The 22,587-nt window shown below is 46.2% G+C and overlaps 1 protein-coding gene across 3 annotated transcripts in view; it reads left to right on the forward strand.

Annotated features, from left to right (window-relative positions):
- The first annotated feature begins 2,451 nt into the window (after positions 1-2,451).
- The window catches only part of ELK4 (ETS transcription factor ELK4), a 294,888-nt gene continuing 274,752 nt past the window's right edge, over positions 2,452-22,587 (forward strand). For all 3 annotated transcript variants that reach the window (XR_013594930.1, XM_078644593.1, XM_078644592.1), the window contains exons 1-2: positions 2,452-2,913; positions 20,565-20,789. Coding sequence is in view for 2 of the 3 variants with exons in the window: in XM_078644593.1 (XP_078500719.1) it covers positions 20,568-20,789 (222 nt within the window). In the remaining variant the exon portion in view is untranslated. The remainder of the gene's footprint in view (positions 2,914-20,564; positions 20,790-22,587) is intronic.

Here is a 22,587-nt window from a genome sequence, read left to right on the forward strand (position 1 = left end):
CAAACACTCACACTCAGTCAAAAGATCTGGGTTTGATCCATCACCGTTCTTTAGCCCACTCTGCCACCCGAGTTCAGACATGGCTATATGCAAATCAGTCTGACCCTGTACCTCATGGGAACAGTCCAGCCCAAACTGACAAGCCATGCCTTCCCTGGACCGGAAACAAGCTTCCGAGGACCGGTTTCTGGCATTCCAGCCGTCTTCAGCCCAGTGGCAAAGTGAGCAAGGGACTCACGTCTGAGCATACCCTGCCACCCTTATGGCGGCCAAAGTGGTACAAAAGGGGGTGGTGTTTCAAATCAGTCTGACCCTGTACTTCATGGGAACAGTCCAGCCTGAACGGCCAAGCCATGCCTTCCCTGGACCGGAAACAAGCAGCATTTGGATTTACAAGCCCTGGGCACTCCTGGTGCACTTTACTGGGGTCTGAAAGTAAACCAAATAAGCCAATTATGGAATCCAATCAATGTATACACTTTATACTTGCACTGATTGGCAATGGCACAGTGCTCTGAGCAGCTAACACCAGCAAAACACATGAGGCAACAGCAACAAAAATGGAAGGGAGACCCACGCCAACGGTGTCAGGTCTAACAGGGGAGATATGAGGAATCCGGTGTGGTAACATCGATGCTAACTGGTATCTTTGATCTCTGTCTCAAAAGTCAGAAGGAGCAGTCATTTCACTCATGGAGTAGCATGACAAATTGCTTGATATTGGGCAAACCTGCGAAAAATTATAGATGCCGTTATCGATAGCGCAATTCCAGTGAAAAAATATTTTTAAAGTGGATCTTAACTCCAGGGAATGACCACTTTCGTGGTACTATACACTGAGCTTTAAAAAGTTCTTCATTCCGCTGTCTTACAGTGGGTTTGTGTATCTGAGCAGACACTCTCGTGGTCAGCGCCCAGACACAACAGGAAGTTTCTGTGGCAGGGTAGTCTGTGAGCGAAATCCTCCCTCCCAACTCCTCCGTCCCTTGAATACTTTGTGTACGCTTCTTTGCTATGAGGATCATTTGTTCTTACCACTTAGTGGAAACTTGTCACGTGCCCTTTAGAACAAGTAACGGATGGACAGGAAAAATGGTGAAGCCTCTTTGCCAAGTTTATATCGATACACATGTGGCTTTCAGAAGTGAAAAACACTAGAAAGTGAACATTTTCATAGCGATTCTGATTTGTTGCAGTACAGTTGTAAAAGCATTTATGTTTCTACGAATGGCGATGCGAATAACGCATTGAAATGTGTTAAAAGAGCATGCCAGATAGGATTTGAGCGTTACATTATGGCATCTTAAAAACAAATACCTGAGAAAATGTGAAGGAAAAGAGTGTGCTGGTGGTTAAGATCTGGTGTAGAAAAAAACCCATTGTGAGTTGAGATCAGAAACCTGTACGGGTAGTGTTCAAATATTATTGTATCCACTATTTATGCAAATTATGTTTAGCATGGTGGGCGGACTTGAAGTTTGTTTTTTAAAGCAAAAAGATTACATATTACATGGATTACTACTACATTGTGCTGATGGTATAAGGTCGGGATTGCTATTGTCCCCAGCACAGGTGCTTGCATTGTCACTAGCAATATGTGAACAACAAGCATTTGCAATGCAACCGGTCTCACATTTACAGGAGTTTGAGCTATTGGCATTGTAAACGACAATGCCTTTTATTTAAGTTTTGGTGTTTGAAACATAAATAAAACGCAGTCATTTACAATGCCAATAGCTTAAACTCACGTAAATACGAGACCTATTGCATTGCAAATGCTTGTTCTGTTTGTATCTCTTCCTGGTGTGACTTTACAACCTTACATTTGCCAAAAAAATTCTGTTTGTATCTCGTATGTAACTCATGTAATCCAAAGTCCTTATGCAACGCAACTGGCTCTTTTGTAAAGCGCTTTGACACCTACGGGTAATGTCCGCGCTATATAAAATCGCATTGAATAAAAATAAATTTCAATTCAGGCAGCTCGGGAACTTGTAGTTCTTGACATCCCACTGTGGGCTTAGACCTAAAAGTCCCAGCATGCTAAGTGTGAACCAGGGGTACTGGCTGTCACGGAGCCTCTTGGCAGCTATGACAACAATAAGACAGCGCAGCTTGAGGCTTTTCTTGAAAAGTGGAGATGAGCGGGGTCTGCGCGAAGGACACACGCAGCTCTAGCGTGATGTCCCAATTGCGCTTGTCGCTTAGAGGTCGCAGTCGTCGGCTTCTAGCCGGTGTCTGGCACCTTCCCCGCTCTGGGCCCTCAGGCCGGCGTGTACACAGCGCACAGACACCCACGTCGTGCACACATACACTCACGGACTGACTTTTCCTGCTGTCCCGGCAGAGGAGGCCCCGGGGTTGCTGGGTGTCGGCCAGGGGCCTCCGCGAGCCGACTCCTGTGAGACCGCGGTGCCTCCCGCCCTCCCCTCGAAGCAGCTCCTCCTAATTGAAGCCAGGAAGCGCACTGATACCCGCTCTCCCCACCCCTCCCTCCCTCCCTGCCCGCAGCATCCTTCGCTGGATCCGGCTTCCTCCTCCCCAATTCGCACACAGCCCCCCACCAAAGCTTACACAAACAAGTACAGTGCAGGTTGGAAATCGTAGTTCTAGCCAATAAAAAACAAGAGCAGTTAATGTTTCACCGCCGCCGGTGACCGGCCGAAAACCGGAAGTTCGGAACGTCAAGCCTCGTGGGGCGGGACTTCCGCCTTCTGCGGGAAGCCCGCGCCCACGGAGTAGCTGGAGAGGAGCAGTGGTGACGCGGGGCTCCCATGCCCGAGGGAGAGCCCCGCGTGTGCCAGCAGACGAGCAGAATGCAAGTGCGGGGCTCCCATGAGTGAGGGAAGCCCCGCGTGTGCCAGGTGATGCGGGAGTGACGGAGCCTGTAGCAGCGCAGGAGGAAAGAGCCTGGTGAGTGGGGTGGTGGAGTGGTGGTGTGGTGGAGTGGGGGGGGTGGTGTGGTGGGAGTGGGGGGGGGTGGTGTGGTGGGAGTGGGGGGGGGTGGTGTGGTGGGAGTGGGGGGGTGGTGGGGGGTAGGGGGAGTGGGTGGGTGTGGGGGGTGTGTGTAGTTGCCAAGGTTTCAGATTGCTATGTGTGACCTTTTCATAATTTTACTGTAATTATGAGTGACATTTCAAAGTCTATGAGTGACACTTTGTCACAAGCAAAATCAAGTGATGAGACTAAATATAAATATCAGAAAATACATCCATTTGAGCAACGAGAAACTCTAGGATCTTAAAACTGCTGGAATGCACCAGAAATAATGAGTGTGAGGCACACATTACAGCCAACCAGGACACTGTATTAGCCTTGACTATACTACTGATTGTTTAACCCTAATAAAAGTGATTACCAGCACTGCTAGTGGTGTCCGCCCCAGTTGGAGCACACTGCCTCCCGCCCAGCACCACAGTACCAGATTTACTTATACTAGTAGGCTGTGAGTGTGGCAGTCCCTGAGCTACTAATATACACCAGGCTCTTGACTTAAACTTAGTGACGCCGGCCGTGCTGAAAGTTGACTGGCACCAGTGTGGTCACTGCATGCTGGCGCTGTCTGCACTGATTAGGGCTGCCTGGTCCTCCGGTGCTATCTTGGTCCTGGGAGGAGAGATCTCTGGCCAATTCATTAGGAATCTATGTGCTGACCACAGTGTCTCGGGAGATTGTGACAAGACTTTTTTTTTGCCTGGCAGAATGTTGGCCTAGATGGGGAGTGCATCAGTGCCTGCTGCCAAGCCCCGCTGTGACGGATCGTGCTGGGAGGCTGCGGGTTACTATTTGCAAAGCACAAATGTTCACTTCGAGGAGTATATTGGCGCTAATACTCGACAAACAAAAAGAGAGGGAGACGAACAAGATATGAACAGCAAAACAGGGTTTTAAAACTTTTCTAAACGGTAACACGTAGATGGGCATATCAGTCAACAGTTTAGCACTAGCATGCTGCTGTAAACAGAAACTATTGCTTTAGCAGCAGCCCGGTGGAGCTTCTGCTGAGATCAAGCTCTGGGCTCTCTCCACAACGACGCTGGTGGCTCCACCCTGGGCGGGGGTCTCGATCGGAGCTAGCTGAGTTCCTGTGGCCATGCAAGAGGTGCCAGGGACTGCTAGACTACCATGCGGCGGCCCGAGGTGAACGATTGAGCCGCACAGTGCCTGAGCCCTGCGACTCGCAGCTGCCTCCCCAGACGCTGTGCTGGCCTCGGAGCTTGCGTAGCATTGCACGGAGCGGACCTGAACAGGGCTCACCTGCGCATTTAATTTTGAATAAGCCAGACGGTGAGAGCACTGGGCCTCTGAGGTGGGAGAGATGGTGCCAGCCTCGTAGCAGCTCTTGGGAGGCACCCCCCACACTCACAAGGTCGTTCTAGGCTGAACACCGGGCTCTTGGCTGTCTCTGCAACGGGCCGTGCGGTGAGTTAATACCGGCGTTAGGAAAACCGCGCGCTGGCGCTATGGTAAATGTTAAGTGAATCACAGTCACTAACTTACTTGGTTTTGCAGCCTCAGTGTGGCTGTGGCAACTGCTCCAGTGGCAAGCGTCGGCTTGGCCACGATTCTGTGCCTGACTCTGCAATTCCCCTTCATGAAAACCCAATGATTAACGCACAAGACAAGCCCTTGCGAGTTGAACGCTACTGCCTACTCCACAATGATGGGTTTACTGTTGAGTAGATTAAACTGATCCAACCAGGATTAAACAGGAGGCGGGGAGAGAGAGCTAGATAAGAGGAGGAATTCCATTTTGGAGGGATTGAGAATGAGTTGGTGCACTAACATCCAGTTGTGAATAGCGTTGAGAGTAGAGCTGAGTAGTGAGAGATCATGAGGGAAAGACACCTTGAGGTATATTTGGGTGTCATCCGCATAGAGATGGTAGAGGATTCCAGATTTGCTTAGGAGGTTCCCTAATGGTTCCAGATAAAGATTAAATAGAGTGGGAGCTAGGATAGAACCTTGAGGGACGCCTTGACTAACCACCAGTGGAGACGAGAGACTGTTTGCAATCTTAATTATTTTGGATCTGTCCGAGAGGAAAGAGGCAAACCATTTGAGTACTGAGGTTTTCGCGCCCATTCTCTGATGAAGAATGTTCAGGAGGGTGTTGTGATTAACAGTGTCAAAAGCTGCAGAGCGGTCAAGAAGAATCAGAAGGCACGATTCCCCCGAATCAAGAATATGCCACGCATCATCGATCACTTGCAGCAGGGCTGTTTCAGTGCTGCAATTTTGAATAAAGCCCGATTGGAACATGTCTAGGAGATTATTGTCCATAATTTGTTGGGACAGTTGTTTTGCAACACATTTTTCTGTGATCTTTGAAAGAAAAGGGAGATTGGTGATGGGGTGGAAGTTATTGAGGTCATTTGCATCTGCAGTGGGTTTTTTTTAGAAGGGGGGTAACCTGTCCTGTTTTGAGGACAACTTGGAGGGATCCTTGACTGAGGAAGAGATTGACTAGCCTGGTCCAGTAGGAAAGAGTGTTAGTATAGAAATCAATGGCGATGCCACTGGGTCTGAAGAATGGTTGGAGGGTTTGGTTTTACGGATGCATTTGAGGAGATCAACCTCCGAGATGGCGGCAAAGTTCTGCCAGGTGACTACGGCTTTTCACTCCTCAATAGGGGTGGGGTGGGTGACCTGTTCGACCAGAGATTTTACCTTTTGATCGAAGAATATAGCGAACTCAGTTGCTTTCTTTGAAGCATCCTCAGGCTTGATGGTTTGGGGAGAACAATTTGGGTTGTTTGATGAGGTCGAAAAGTTTTTTGGGTCTGTTTTTAGCTGAATCTAGGAGGGATCTGAAATGAGATGTTTTTTCCTGGAAGATGTGCTGGTGGTATTTGAATCTTGCTGAGCGTAAAAGAGACGTTGGGGGTGGATGGAGAATGTCTCCAGTGCTTCTCCAAGATTCTGAGGTTTTTCCTTTCGTCATAGAGAGCTTTGTTGAACCAAGGAGCTGATGGGGTGGGTCTTTTCCTTTTGCTTTGGAGTGGAGCAACCTTGTCGATTTAGACTGCAAGGATTGAGAGGCAAAGGGGAGTGAGATTGTTGAAATCCGTACTGGGGTCTAGACTAGGAAGTGAACGCATAGCAGAATCACATAGAATCTCAAGATCAATGTTTTTTGTGTTGCGGAACCACGTAGAGGCTCTTTTAAGATGGCCGAGAGTTAAAATGTGAGAGAGGTGAAAAAAGAAGGGAATGAGGAAATGGTCAGACCAGTCAACATGGATGGGTGAAGCAGTGGTAATCTGGTCTGATTTGGATATCACAAGGTCCAGAATTGAGCCCTTGGCGTGTGTAATTTCCGAGCAGTGGTGGGCAAGATCGTTAGCTGAGAGAGAGGTTGCAAGCTTGTTGGCAGCTGAGTCTTCCACGGAGCCCCAGTGGAGATTGAAATCACCTAGGAAGATCTGCTTGTCGCTTTGTGAATATTGATCACTAATGAAGTCGATGAATTCGTCTATGAAGGAAGAGCAATTACCAGGCGGGTGGTAGATGATATGGAACCTGAAGGGTGAGCCATGCTGAACTTGGAGTTCTAGGGAAAGGCATTCAAAGGTGCGAAAGAGGGTGGTGGGACAGGTTTTGATTTGGAGGGCGTTTCTTTAGATAATCGCCACACCTCTCCCGATCTTGCCTGTTCTGTCGTTTCTGAGGTTAGAGTAGTCAGTAGGTAACAAAAGATCAAAAGAAGTGTGAGAGGAGACATTAAACCAGGTCTCAGTGAGAAAGAGCATGTCGAGATTGTGGTGAGTAATAGTGTCAGAGATTTCCAGTTTGTGTTTGTGTGCAGATCTGCAGTTATGGAGCATACAGTGTAGCTCTGACGCAACTGTTTTGGTGATGTGAGTGTCAGGACTGATGAGGGGGATCGGGATTAGATTCTTGAATGAGGGTGCCCTTTAGGGGGAAGCTGCTAAGTTCGGAAGGAAGAGATGGTCTGAATGGCAAATTGAGTAGAGTTGTTAGGAGAGGCGAGTGGAGGGGAATTGACATTGATGGTCTTGTAGGTAGCCAATAAGTTGGTGATGTCTGTGGGGGACAGGTTGTGGTTGGTTCTATTGGGGCGCGGGAGCAAGGAACTCCTCAGGAGGCTATTAGGAGGGGGGAATATCTTAGCACATAAGAGTGAAATGGACGCTTCAAGCTGGGAAATTGAAGAGATGAGAGAATCAAGTTTAGTTTCCAGAGAGGTGTGCTGAGCAAGGAGTGACTTGTGGCTCAATGGTTAAGGGAGAGAGTGGCCTAGGCGACAGAGGACAGGAGGAGTTGGGGGACCGGGGAGAGTGTTGGGGTGTGAGGGTCGAAGGTGGTGGAGGAAGTGAAGTAGGTGAAGGAGGACAGTGGGCTGTGGGGGACTGGGGAGAGAGATGTGATGCAAGGGTCTGAGGGGGGAAAGAAGGTGGTAGAAATGAGTGAATGGAGTTACTGTGATATTTTTACTGGTGTTGAGCAGAGGTGAAGAATAGAGATCATACATAGGAGGAGAAAGTTGAGAAGTAGAAATGGATGGTTGGAGGAGGAGGGGGGAAGGAGTGGGGTTATGGGAAGGCCATGGATACGGTGAGATGAGAGGAGAAGGGTCTGAACAGGTAGAAGAGGGAGGGAGATCAAAGGGAGGCCATAGGAGTGGGGAGAAGAGAGAGGGTGCAGGCCAGGTGCCATGGGTAATGAATGGTGAATGTAGGGGTAAAGGCACCAGGGAGAGTGGGAGGGGGTCGAGCAAAACGAAAGTTGTGGGAGGAGTGAGGGACTGTGCAGTCAGAGGGAGGGAAGAGGGTGGAATTACCAAGAGGGGAAACAGGGTTGTGAAGCATATGGGGGGAATGTAAGATGTGGAGAGATAGGAGGTGTGAGATCAGTGGGAGGGAAGATGATGGGATTACCAAAAGGGGAGGCAGGGATGTGAGGCATTGCAGGGAGGAGAGAAGGTTGAAGAGAGATGGGAGAAGTATGAACAGAATTGAGGGTACGAGGAAAGAGGAAGAGCGGAAAGGGGTGAGGAGAAGAGGGGAGGGAGGGGAGGGTAAGGCGAGTTGATTGGTAGTGCAGATTGTAAGAAAGGTGGATTAAATAGGGGGAAATGGGAAGGAATAATGGAGTAAGGGGGTGGGAGAAGGCAGTAGAATAAGGAGGAGATGCAGGATGTAGAGGTGAAGTGGGGTGTAAAGCAGATGAGGTAAGGGGGAGATCCCGGTGGGAAGGTGGCAGAATGGGAGGGGACGGAACGAGAGAGGGGGGGGATAAAGGGTCGACCTGTGACTCCCCGGAGAGCGGTCTGAAGGAAAGTGTGGAGGTCAAGGGAGGAGAAAGGGAGAAAGTAGACGAGCTAGAAAAAGAAGAAGAAGAGGAAGAATCTAGAGAGATAGTCGCAGGGGTGGGACGGAGGGAGTGAAAGATGTGGTCAAAGAGAGAGAGACAGGAGTCAGAAGCTTGGATCATGACCGTGCCATTGTTATAAAGAGTAATGGTGAGATAGCCATTAAAGCGAGTGGAGGGAGACATTTTTAAGCGCTTCCCATGCGGAAAAGGAGAGGAGGAGGAGATGTTGAAGGAATTGGAGAAGCTGGCGGACCAGGAAGGGATGTCATTAGTGAAAAAGATGAAGTCATTAGGTCTCGTCTAGTGTATTGCGTAAGCAATCGCTATGCGAGAGTTATAGAGAGCTGCTCCAGGAAAGCTTACCATGGGGCTTTTCAATGCGGATAATGGACAGTGCATGTGCTCCGTGCGCGCGCTTGCCATTTGCTCCCCCGCCACCCTCCCCCCCCATCCGACTTTAAAGGAAACCGCTCGCACACCACCATTCCACCATTTGTCTGTGCCTCGCATCACTTCACAGGCTCCCATCCCATCAGACTTCAAAGGAATGTGCTACCGTGCCCCCGCTGCAGAAATGCGGAGAGCTTGTTACTTACTTACACTCACCCACCGGCACCTTAGAAAAGTGAAAAGGCAGCAATCGCTTTACTTAAACTCTGTCTCCGGCACCTTTAAAAGGCTGTCTGTTATTTCCTCCACTGACTGACAGTATTTCCTCTCGTCGGATTTTCATTAAATTTTACTTCCGTCAATTTTTGATTTGTTTTTGGGAGTTTTTTAAGCACGAAATGAACACAAAGGTATTGGAGCGTTTTACACCAGCTACATTACCCTCGCCGCAGCTGCTCCGTCGTCATTATTTTCACGAGCACTACTTACATTCCCAACCCCTCGCCAAAACTGCTCTGTTTGACCTGCCCTAAACTCCACGCAAAGAGGCTGTACATATCGGAGACTAACTGCCACCTCGCTCTGTTCTTGTCCACAACACCTCAGGTTGGGGCACTTTTCGCTGCTCTGAGGCTATCCCAGTAATTTAGTTTCCTTCTGTTTTTACGTCCGAATTCATGTGTTGTTGTAGCCTTGGCTCACTTTCTACGTCTTCATGGACTTGCACCATGAGCACACTGTGTGCGCCACAGGTCCTCGTGTATACATTCACTATTGTGACTCTCAGAGCTGCACTCCCATCACATCGTGGCGCGCGCATCACTTTATTTTTTATGACTCCCCCTCAGCTCCAAAGTCAGCAGTCTAGCTGTGAGACCACATCCTCTCCCCAAGGCATGGTTCTAATGTGAGCATGGAGGCCGTGTGGCTTTCATTTTAATACAACTTCCCTGTAGCTTAGATTTCATAAGCACGGCGCCTGCTTCATGGATGCTGCGCATTATGTTTCGGCTTTTTTCTAATCAAGAAGGTAGTGTGTGTGATTTGGCAGGTTGCACAGCATTTATTTGAGCAAAACTGCATCTGTGTAACTTTTATCAGCATAGCGTCTGCTGCACAGACGCCTTGTGTTAGGTTTCTGTTTATTTTTTTATTAAATCAAAAAGGTATACATACGGATCCAATCATGCTAAGGTTTTCTTTGAAGCAAAACACCCCCTTCGCCCCCCCTTTCTGATTATACCCATAGGTTTTTGTGGGTCCAGTCAGCCTGCCATTGAGATCGTGATACCTACCTGTTTACAGTGGAAACGAGTGGCAGCTGCACTGTGGTCTTATGTAGCGAACTGGGTACTGGTCAGGGAACAGTTTCTCCCCTGCATGCAGCCCTTAGTGACTTGTTTTTATATTTTATTTACACCTTAAATAATGGCCGTCAAGCATCTGGTCCTGTGTGGCTTGTTTTAAATTTCTCACACTCTGTTTGTCCCTCCTCCCTCTCTCCCCCTCACCCCTGCCCTCCCTCCTAGTATTTACCCCCCAGGGCGAATGTTATCTCCAACTCTGACGGTGCCAGAGACTCGAGCAGACTGTAACATCTGGGCCGAGCAGGCAGTAGCCCTCCCTCGGGAAACTGAGCCCCTTCTCCGAGCTGCAGGCCCGACCCTTCACAACCCCCCACACACACACAACCTCGCACACACACACAACCTCACACACACACAACCACACACACACAACCCCCCCACACACACACAACCCCCCCACACACACACAACCCCCCCACACACACACAACCCCCCCACACACACACAACCCCCCCACACACACACAGCCCCCCCCACACACACACACAACCCCCCCACACACACTCAACCCCCCACACACACAACCCCCCCACACACACTCAACCCCCCACACACACTCAACCCCCCACACACACAACCCCCCCCACACACACACAACCCCCCCACACACACACAACCCCCCCACACACACAACCCCCCCACACACAACCCCCCACACACACACACACCCTCCCACACACACACACACCCTCCCACACACACACACACCCTCCCACACACAACCTCCCACACACACACAACCCCCCCCACACACACAACCACCCCCACACACACAACCACCCCCACACACACAACCCCCCCCACACACACAACCCCCCCCACACACACATCCCCCCCACACACACATCCCCCCCACACACACAACCCCCCCCACACACACAACCCCCCCCACACACACAACCCCCCCACACACACAACCCCCCCACACACACAACCCCCCCACACACACACACACAACCTCCCACACACACACAACCTCCCACACACACACAACCCCGCCCCCCCACACACACACAACCCCCGCCCCCCACACACACACAACCCCCCCCCACACACACAACCCCCCCACACACACAACCCCCCCACACACACAACCCCACAAACCCGCCACAGCAATGCTGAGAGCTTGTGCTATGTGCGGGGTCATGACATTCCCTTTACATTTCCAGTTTCACAAGTCATTAGAAGGCTTTAGTTTTCAATGTGATTTATGAGCTGGCTGGCTGTGATGTCTCAGAATTTCTTGCATGAGTGCCACCACATGAGAAGCCACCAGACTGCTTTGAAGGGCACAATTGGTGCTCTCCTTGCATACTCCAATTGGAACCAGTTCTGGGAGCCCTTACCTCCTGCTCTGGCACGAAACTGGACAAAGGACATGGGAGTATCCTCTCCTCTGGTGGGGTACCCCTGAGTCGTCCTAACCCCTTTCTTACGGTATAAAAGAACGTACCTGTCGGTGGGTCCTCTGATTTGTCGTGGATAAAGACTCAAGCCTGAAAACATGTCCCTCTTTGACCGTCTCGACACTTGGACTTTGCCTGGAACCGAGACTGCATCAAGGAAGACTCCTGCTGCTTCGGGTCTTGCTGTTCTGCAAGTCTTCGTCATCTGCGCTTCTTTCAGGTTCTTCAACAGACCTGTGGGCATCAAGGACACCCGAAGTAGCCTCCCTTGGAGTGAAGGAGTCACTCCCCTGCATCTGCCGGCACCGCAACAAAGCTGACTGGTCTGTTGCTCCTAACATCCCATGGACTTAGAAACGCTCAGCAACATGGGTGGTGGTTCTGCAACTCCCTCGAGGCCTCTCTGCAGTTTTGAGGCCAGTATCCCTCGTCGGAACCACTGGAACCGAACCCCTGTGTACCGTGCCGACTTGTCGTTTCCAAGGCTTGTTGGCTTTCCACCCCAGAGATCTTTGGGCTACAAGAAGATCCAGCCTCCAGCAACTCTTCATGCTTAGATCAGCATCCTCCGCACTGTGAGCCTTCATCTTTTGTGAGCTGCTTGAGGTCCTCGTGCGACTCATGTTCCTTCAGCCTCTGGGTCCTCTCAAGGTCTGCTCCTGCTTTAGTGGGCTCCCTTGCTTGCTTCGGGCCTACCCTGACTCTCCTTCACATAGTGAAACCGTTGGACCTTGCTGTTCCCAACGTTGCTCTATCTTCGCTTTCCACATCTGTTGCAGCTGCCAAGGCTTGTTGGTGCTCCCGCCGGACACCGACACCCCTGGTTCTTGACTTCCGACGTGGGACAGCTCGTGCATAACCCTTGGTCTAACTCAGCGTCACCTGGTCCTCACTGCGGCAGTGACAAGGTCACCGTCATCACTCCTGCATCATCCGTCATCGGTAGGCATTGCTCTTACGTTCCTCTTGGTCACCTCCGAGTGGAATAGACTCTGTCCTCTCTGCTTTCAGGTTCCTCTCTTCAAGAATCCACCCTTGGATTCCACCAGACTCTTGCACAGTCTTCGCCAGCGGCATCTTTACTGAAGTTCTCCATTGTGGTCTTTGGCGGTTTCGGACGTCACTTCGCACCTATGCACTCGGCTTCCCTGGTGTCGGTATCCTGGTTCCTGGGGTATCCACTGGTGGAGTGACTCTCCAACCTTCTGTGCCCCACAGGGTTTCTTCAAGGTCCACTGGAATGGTCCTTCTTCTTAAACTGCACCCACGACTTTCCCATTGACTTCTATTGAGTATGCAGCTGTGTTTCCCCTCTGCTCACAGCCTCCGTGGGGTTCCTGGGTACTTACCTTGGATGGTTCCTTGAGTCCCCAACCCTTCTGAGTCTCCTGGTCCAAGTCCTGACCTTGGTCACAGTTCGCCAACTCCCCGGAGACCACTGTGTATTGTGCTTGCTTACTTCTTGCAATTGAAGTATTCTTGTGTGTTTGTGTTGATATCTCCAGGTAGGAGGTATACCAATGTGTTAGTGCGTGTTGTGTAATAAATAGATATATTTTTATACCTACACTGTGTGGTTCTTTTTCGTTTAACCTACACTGCATTAGTAGATCTGGTAAAACAAGCTGCTTAACACTCCTACTGTACTAAACCTAAAGGCAGCTCTCCACAGCTACCACATAGAGAGCTTTCTAAGGTTGTCTAAGATCACTAAAACCACCATAACGGTAGTCTGGATTAGTACAAGGTGCTTCACTTACATAAGTGTGCACCATATGCTAAGCCAGCCTCCTACAGATAGTTTGACAGATCTGGGTTTCCACAAGTTGAGGCATAGTTTGGCTTCCTAGTTTTGTACTCTTCATAATTTGTAAGTACACTTTTGCTCTGATCTATGAACTCTTTAAGTAAATTGTGCAGCAGTCTTCCAAATTATTGAAAGATGTTTATAATAAAGCTGGTAAATCTGTGCAGTTGATATCTGAAGAGTACACTATGACTAAATCAATAGCTTTACTAGTCCATGCAGTTCTCTGCTCCTTTAGTGCAGTTTGAGCTCCAACTGGCATAAATTGTTTGGCATCTTTACATTCGATCTTCTGTTTTAACTCACAAATGCAGTGCTTGAACAAGGTGGGATGCCAAATTGGTTATTGCTGATACTCTTTAGTTACAGTGACTTTATTGATGTTTTAATATTCAGTATGCCAACAATTATTATTACTTCAGCTAATGTTGTAGAGGTTACCTTTTTGCTCTCTGCAGTTTGAGTGTGAAAGTCTTCCCTTGCTTTATAATGAAAAATTGATAGTCTGTGTTTGTTCAAAATGATGGTGTAGTTAGAGGCTCTCTTTACACCGTATTGGAGGAGCTGTGGTAATATTTCTTTACTCTGTATGGAGCCTTGGGACACCATTTGTTTCCATAGTTTGTATCATTAGCATGGAGACCTTAGAATGGAGCTCGAACAAACTGGGTTTGATGAGCATGCACGATCAGCATCCAGACACTGAATGATAGTTGTGTAAAATTTCTTTGTTTACGAAAGCTTTCCCATATCTACGCTTGCACCCTTAAAAGCAGAGCTGACAAAGCTGCATGGCTTGTGACTGGCACATGCCGTAGTAACCAATCCAGAGCTCTAAAGAATCTCCAAAAGGCTCCAGATCTCCATGCAAAAGCTCACCCACATTATCTGCACATGCCCAAGTCTTGCGCAACGTAAAATTTTCGGGCGAGCTTACTCTTCCAAAAGCAAAAGGGCTTCATATGCTTTACGTTTTAAACCCATCTGAAATACAAATCATTGAAACTGACCTTCTCTTGAATAGCCTCAAAGCTATGGAACTTGTAATATGCTGATAGCTCTTGACTTAATACACGTTGGGCATGGATAGTGAGTGAATGAATGCATGTGGTGAGGATGGTGACAACTCATAAAGAAAACTTCGATATAAAGAAATCTGTTAAGAAAATGGTAGCGAAGGTTGGTCACTGGGTTGCGAAGGTTGGTCACTGGGTTATGATAAAAAGAACTTGTGACAAAGGGAGAAATGTGAGCTATTCTAAGCCAATAAGAGTTCCTAAACTAGTCACTAATGCTGTAAAGACTGATTCCTGCATTTGGAAGCTGAATAGAATTGTTCCTTATAAAGGAAAGTTGGGTTTTGCTGGAAAACCAGCGATTCCTATTCAGTTGACAAATGAAAAGACTAACGTTTTGAGTAAATATTCAGACAAAGGGAGAACCATTCCTGTTAATGAACCAAAGATCTCTTAGTTTTCCTCACTCTAAGAGATCACTCTATCTAAAGTATTATGTGAGAGTAATGCACAAATAACTTTGTTATTGGCGAGGATTGCATCTAGTTAATGCATTTTTGCATGTTTTGAAAATTGCATGACAATATTATCAAAACTATATTTTTCTTTATGTACAATTGTATAATTTTGTTAACTTGTTTAAGGTAATGTAAAAAGAGAAGGTGTGTAATATGCTGATAGCTCATGACTAATTACGCAATAGGCACGAATGGAATGTGGTGAAGTCCAGAAGGGCCTCGGGGAGAGAGGTTACAATTGGACATGAGAGAATGTGACCAGAGACTGGATGGATGAGGTCTTCTGTATGATGTATAAACGTTCATCATGTTCAAGCTACTTTCTGGAATGATCCTTTATTGTGAAGGCACCTTGTTACAAAACTCCCCTCCCCTTTCCATCAGGAAACCTCTGTCTATCACTTTTTTTGTATCACCAAGGTATACTAATGTTTGACTTTGTAGTGCGGATATTTACTTTGCATTTCTAATTTCTGATCCATTTTCTCAACTCTATATACTCTGCAAATACACATACACTATATAATTTTTAGGATTCGCCTGCATAGGGGTGCTACACATGAGCACCAGTTACTTTATATACAGACACATTTAGCTGGCCTCCGACCACTGGTTGTAAAAAGATTGCCCTCCCTAGACAGTTAACGCCGACAGTTTAAATGCCTCAGCTGAAGTATCAATCAGTGAGTCTCGTATATGGTGAAAACAAAGCCTGTCACACAGCTAAACAAGTTTTCTTGCCAGGGTGAATGCGGTAGTAATTGTAGAGCTCAACGCGGTGCTAATGATCTACCTAACAAACTGATTATACGAGTGTATAGTTATTTTATAATGCTGGATTCAGCCCACTGTTTGAGGGTTTTAGAAGCCTTTCAATGCAATCCTGCGCTTGTCACCCAGACTCACGCAGACACTCACCGAAAGATTCAAATAATGTCACGCACACTTGGGCACAAATAATCAAACACTTGCACCTACTGGCCTGCACTTCCAAACACACATAATCAAAGTCAGACCCTCAGCAGTCTCGTTCTTTTACACTCTGTCATGTGCGCAGTCCTATTTAAATTTCACCAACTCATACTGACACACTCAAAACACAATCACTCACGCACTCAACTTTCTCACAGTAATTTTCAAACCCATACACTTCACACACCCAACCAGCAGCCCGCACTGCTGTAACATCTTAAAAAACATTGACAAACCAATAGATTTCCTATAGGCGAGACCTATTGGCTTTGCCAATGCTTGTTTCTAGTTCTGACTTGTATGTTTTTGCATGCATAATTGGACTTACCTTTTCTAAAGTGATACTTTAGAATCCTCTGTGCATATAAGCACCTGTTACTTATCTATGCTTGAAAAGAGGTTGTCTAGCAATTAGTTATGATGCTGCACTATAATTGTTATATATATATCTTTCTCAGTTCTAGGCTGTGATCTGCTACTGCTCTTGCAACGATCTGCCTCCCTGCTCCTAGAATGACACAGATCTTTTATTTGCTTAATCGCGTTTTACTGCTTTTTCTTTTAACATTATATGCTTGCATGTCTCTCTGTAAATTGTCTACAAATTGTCTGTTTTGCAACTGTATTTCCAGTACAGAGCTCTGTCTCTCTCGATGCCAGTCCCATGCTATGAAAAGCATGTAAATAAAACGACTACAAAAGGAAAGGGGGTGAGTAAAGCAAGGGATAATAAAGGCATGGCTTTGGGGTAAAATTGCAACAATTTAAGCTCGATAACTGTAGTTCCTTTGTGCCACATTACATCTCAGTTCAGCTATCAGGCTCCAGAGGACCGTTTTCTATTGATAACAATAGTTAGATTCAATTAATTACACCTCTTTAAATAAGAAATCGAACTATGAGAGGGAAATAAATCAGTCTTCAAATCTCCTTACCATTGATCTTTGACAAATGTCAGTGCTTCTATTGGGCAGCTGCATTAGAATTCTAATTTTGAGCCAGCAAGGGCAGCCTTAGAGCAACTCGACCTTTCAGGAGTCTCTTTAGGGCTTCAACAGCTTTAGCTGAACAAGCTTAAGTCTGACCATGTGCTAGGCCAACCAGTTGCTCCTTAGTTAGTTATCATTTTAAAAACAAATGCTGGCGTGGCTTAAGAGGAAGAAAAGACATCAAAGCAAACAGATTGATGTTAATGTCATATACTTTGCTATCAAGTTGTAAGAGGTGTCTGAGTGAGTAATGGTGCCGGCAACAATGTGCCCTCCAGTTTAAAGCTTAGGGTGACTCAGGAGGGTGCCTGCTTTGGTTGGTCTTGTTAGCCCTACCGCACCTGTTAACCTCAACTTTAAAATAAAGTCTCTCTTTGTGCTACTTCCTTCTGCGGGTCACTTGGTTACAGTCTGCTTTTTTTTCATTCTGGCTTACTTTTCGATACTTTCATTGGTTTGCACTGGAGACGGCAGACTCTTTTTTTATTTTTTTATTTTTTTTGTTGCAACGCTTCGTGCTTTATGATGGCTCTTAGTTCCTTTTGTGGACTGTGGCAGTCTATTAGTGATGTCATATACATTCATGGCTATTGTACCTCCAAGGCAGTGTCCTTTAAACTTTTAAATGCCACGCCTCCAGTGAAGAAAATCACAATTATTCTATTCAATTGGCTATGTTTAAATATGTCTAGACTTATTAAAACATTGCAGTTAAGTTCTGTTACCGTTTTAAAAATGCAATCAAATATATGATTACCAAACCTACTATTCTGGTCAGGCAGACCGTGCTAATGTATACAAGTATCCACAGTGTGAATATTAGAAATTGAGGTGGGGGTTTTGAAGAATATTTGAAGTCTTCCCTTTTGACACATACTACCAGCTAGGATATAAATGACAAAAGATGTTCGCTTACTGTTGCTCGTTTTTTTTTTTTCTTCTTAAAACAAAGCACTGTTGTCCGCATAATGCTTCATTTGGCCAGAGCCTGGCACCCACCCGAGGACAGTTGAGGACCCCCGAGGGGGGGCGTTCCACCCAGTTTGAAGATCCCAATTCTAAGATATGCCCCCACTGAGTGGCGAAGCAAACCTCATTGTCTCACTGACTGAATAGTGCAATGCAGCCACTTCACTTGCTACTCTGCTGCAAAGCAGAGATCTGCCTCCAATGATTGATATTGTCTTTCTACTTTGCACAGAATGCCGTTTCTGTAGACAACTGCCACAAGGTTGTGTGAGATGCTTCTTGAGGTGCAATTGATACTGGCTGTGCTACACTGTATTAAACATCTATTCAAATGTTGCCAGCGGGGCTACCAGTTAGAGTATTTGGAACGTAGTATTTTACTACATATGTGCACACCCCATGTAAAGAGGACAGCAATAGAGAAGAGAGCAGCACTACCACATCCATCGCACACAATGTGAAATAATTTATCGTTGGAGGCACGTAATTTTAGAATGCCATCCCAAAATGTCTTTACTGTAAGTAACATCTTTAACTGGTGCATAGATTCCAATATGTTTGAGTTTCAGATTTTGTTTGTGCCAAATTTTGTCATATTTATGTGTCGCAAGACTTTTTAGTTGATGTAGGTTTTCGGTTGTTTTTGTTCTGTCTGTTGTAATGATGTTGTAATAGCATCATTTGCATTTTGGAAGTAATGAAATGCTAATATCATTAGTTTTAGAGAGCGTCAATCATTACTGTGTTTCTGGCACATAATATAGCTATGGGTCAGCATCTAGTGATATGTACTGGTTCTCTGGTCAATAACTACATTAAACTTTTCTTTTTTAGGTTTTGCCTGCACAGCTCATGCGCTTGCAAGGAGTGTAGTTTACAATAAAGCACTTGGAGCCCGCCCATTGCTTACCATTTGTTGGTTTCATTGTCATTCTTTTGTGCTGCCTCCTAATTGACCAGCTTATGCAGGATGGTACTTCCTTTTCTCTCTGTGGAGCATGGACCACAGACAGATTGATTCAGCTTAATTAGTCGTCGTCCATTGATCATGCTATGATTCGGGTACCATTCCTTTCAGTACCACCACTTTGTTCCAGACCTTTATCCACAACCGGTACAATGTATGTTGCTTCCTCTCCCACTTGCCCATGCAGTCTAAAACACATTTATTTGTTCTTGCAGAAGCATTGTACATACTAACAAGCTCATGCATCAGATCAAAAAAAGAGCTATTTGGCAATTCAGTGGCAACTTGGGCAACTTTCCATATCACATATTACCACGCCACTCCAGGCCACACAATGCCACTCCACGCCACATAATGGCACTCCACTTCTATGCTATTTTGTACCACTCCACACCACTCCATGCAAATTTATTCTATGCCACTCCACTCTATGGCGCTCTACTCTATGCCACTATGCTCTACTCTACTACAGTTGACCCCACTCTACCCCACTCCACGCCACATCATCCCACTCCATTCTTTACCACTCCGTTCTTTGTAACTCCACTCTGCACTCCTCCCCTCTAATGTACCCCGCTGCACTCCACTACATGCCACTCAATGCCATTATACGCTATGCGACTTTGTGCCATGCCTCTCTAAGCCATCACTCTGCGCCACTTTTGCCACTCTCCTCCACTGTACTCTTTGCTACTCCACTCTACGCCATTGTGCTGTACCCTACTGTACTGTATGCCACTCTACTTAACACTTCACCCCATTCATGCTACCCTATGCCTCTCCCCGCCACTCTACTCCATGCCGCTTAGGCGAGAGCTATTGGTTTTGCCATTGCTTTTGTTGTTTTTAGTATGTAAGACCAGCCAGATACCCTAACTTGTGGATTAGTGTGTGGCTGTCTGCATCCCTTCCTTTTGTTGTACAGTTTTCTGTACCAATCTTTTGTTGCAGAGAGGTCTTTCTCCCTTGTTCTGTGATCTTCCTCGTTAATGTGGGACTGGTTTGCCAGACTTCTTATTTAAGTGTGATGAATTTGCCCCAACAGGCCAGATCCAGTCCTCAGCTGTGATTACAACTGTGCATTTGGAAAGCACGTAATGTTGCTAGAGCTAAATTAATGTTCCATAAACTGTTCTGCCTTCAAGGTTTTCAACCGTCCCACTCAAACTGACCCTTTACTTTTATTGACATTACAACTTTAACATTTTGAATATAAGGTCTGTGGAAGTTGGAATGTATGCTGTTTTCTCGATTTGGTTAATAGTATTTTGAATGCTTGCCTCTGTTTTGGAGCATAGGGCTACTTCAAAAGCAGCATCTTCATATATAATAGGCAAGGGCTAAAGGTGACCTCTGGGGGCCACAACTTATTTGCCAGGCCTCCCTCATCAACTGGCAGTTTATTGACCTAAAGCTTGGGACTCTAAATCTGAAAAGTAAAACCATAAGGCTTATAGGCCGTTTTTTATGTGTCTACACAACGGTCTAGGTGGACAAGTGTATGTGGAGTTTGGTGCATAATATGGTGCTGTGTGTTGGATCATAGGTTGCTGTTCCATAGTGTTTGATGTTTGATCTATGTTGTAGGTTATTTGAAGGAAGTTGAATTGTGGTTTCTAAGTAAGAGTCTGGATGATGTAGTATTGGTTGGTTTTGAAGCTCGGGGGCCTACTGTATTTATATTATGAGGCGCACCTGTAGATGTCTGTCTGTTATGTGGTTGAGAGTTTAAAGGTGATTCATGCTCGAACTCGCAGCCAGTACAGATGTCTTAAAACAGGAGTCTACCAATAATTGCTTGTCCTGTCTTTCATTCTCTCCATTAGCTAATGTCAGAACCTGTCATGGACAATACTATCACCCTCTGGCAGTTCCTCCTTCAGCTTCTTCAGGAGCCCCAGAACAAGCACTTAATATGCTGGACATCAAGTGACGGGGAGTTCAAACTGCTGCAGGCAGAAGAAGTGGCCCGGATGTGGGGAATCCGGAAGAGCAAGCCAAGTATGAACTATGACAAACTCAGCCGAGCCCTCCGCTACTACTATGTGAAGGTAAGGTCAGGGTGGCATAAATAAGGGTTAGAGCCTGAATTGTGTCCAGTAACTATCAACTACAAATTATTAAGCAGTCACTGTCAATGTAAATTAATGGAATTAGTTTAGGATGACAGACTGGGTCTTGGATGTGTCAAACCGTTTTTTGTTGTTGCAAAAAAGAAAGATTAAGAAGGTAAGCGCTCTAAATTTCTAAGGCAAGTCTGGCCTCAGAAGTATGGTGTGGCCGTGCAGTGCCAGCTGTACTATACATAACTAAGTCACGAAGAACAGCGATCCTGGTTTGCTTCTGTGATTTATCTATCAAATCTATTAAGACTTTTGTAGGAAACTTTTTCCCAATGTAAATGGACATTAACTCTAGAGTTCTTATCACAATGCCACTTAATGTGCTGGTATGCACAGTATCCCTCTGGCCTATCAACCACCCTATAGGTTCAGCTGCAAAACAGATTAAAAATGGGGGCAACCAATGGAACTTCATTGTCTCGGCTTCAACACACAGGAACTGCACAAAAAAAATCTCAATTTAAACACCTTTGTCTGTCTAACACAAAGACAAGAAAGACTTCGAAGACAAGAAAGACTTCTCGTAAAAACATTTCTTCCAAAATCCTAGAAACATAAGCATAATGTGTCCTGCTTTCACCTCTTACTTTTGCCACAAGAAACATGTCGCCTGTACACCCAACATCTCTCAGAAAAGAACACCTCAGGGGAACTTGCTACTGCGGGCAAAAAAAAGAATCATACAGTGCCTACCAAAAATGCTAGAACCCCATTAACCACCCAATGCCTTTTACAAGCCATATCTAAAAAGCATGGCTGCATTACTCAGGCCATACCAGAAACCCTCCGCCCTCCTCCCCATAAAAAAGGAGCACCTTCACGGCACCAGCTGCTATAAAAGAAAGGGACCCCTTTTCTTCCCCTGCTAATAATAAGCCATGAAGTGAATCCGTTTTGGACAGCTAGAAACATTAAAGCCCTCTGTGCTGCAGACCAGTGCTCCTTACCTATAGTCTGCACTCCCAAATGCCATCCCTACAACAAAATCCTCCAACAGTGGCTTTTCCTCTTAATATTTTATGGTGCACTGGACAGTCATTAACACTCTAACTTTATGTATGGCAAAATGGACGCAGTAGTGCTCTACCTTATTCTATGGCACTGTTTCCATTTTAACAAGTAATATTCATAGTGCACATATATGGCTAGACCTATTGGCTTTATCAACAATTGTTTTGTGAGGTTGACCTAAGACAGACTGACTTTGTAGAATAGCAAAAAGCTTTTCAGGCATTTAAAAATACTTAAATAAGTATGTAGTTGTGGCATGTTTAAACCTAGGTATATCAAAAAGGGTTTTGATGGGCGCACTACGTGTTTAATTGTAATTTGCTTGGTTGTATGGTGCTCCGAGGTATCACTCTCTGATGAGAAGTGTAAAACGTAATGAAAGGTTGCACCCCCACAGTTGTGGGGTGTGTCCCCCGGGCTCCAATGAATGTCCTTCTATTAGGAAGGTTTCTTCAAGGTAATCAATAATGTAAACAAAAGTTTCTCTGTTGAAATATTTATATTTATTTCATCTTGTTGTCATCACAAGGATATCGAGTACTTAGTTCCTCATTGCATTTCATGATTAAACATTTAAACATTCCCAATGCATTTCGGCACTGAGCTTGCCTTTTTCCAGGGATATCTCGTTTGAAATGTTTGGTCGTTCTCGTAAAGCTCATGTTTAATCATGAAATGCAATGAGGAACTAAGTACTCGATATCCTTGTGATGAC

Source organism: Lissotriton helveticus, chromosome 5_1 (assembly GCF_964261635.1).
Source record: "Lissotriton helveticus chromosome 5_1, aLisHel1.1, whole genome shotgun sequence".
Taxonomy (NCBI): Eukaryota; Metazoa; Chordata; class Amphibia; order Caudata; family Salamandridae; genus Lissotriton; species Lissotriton helveticus.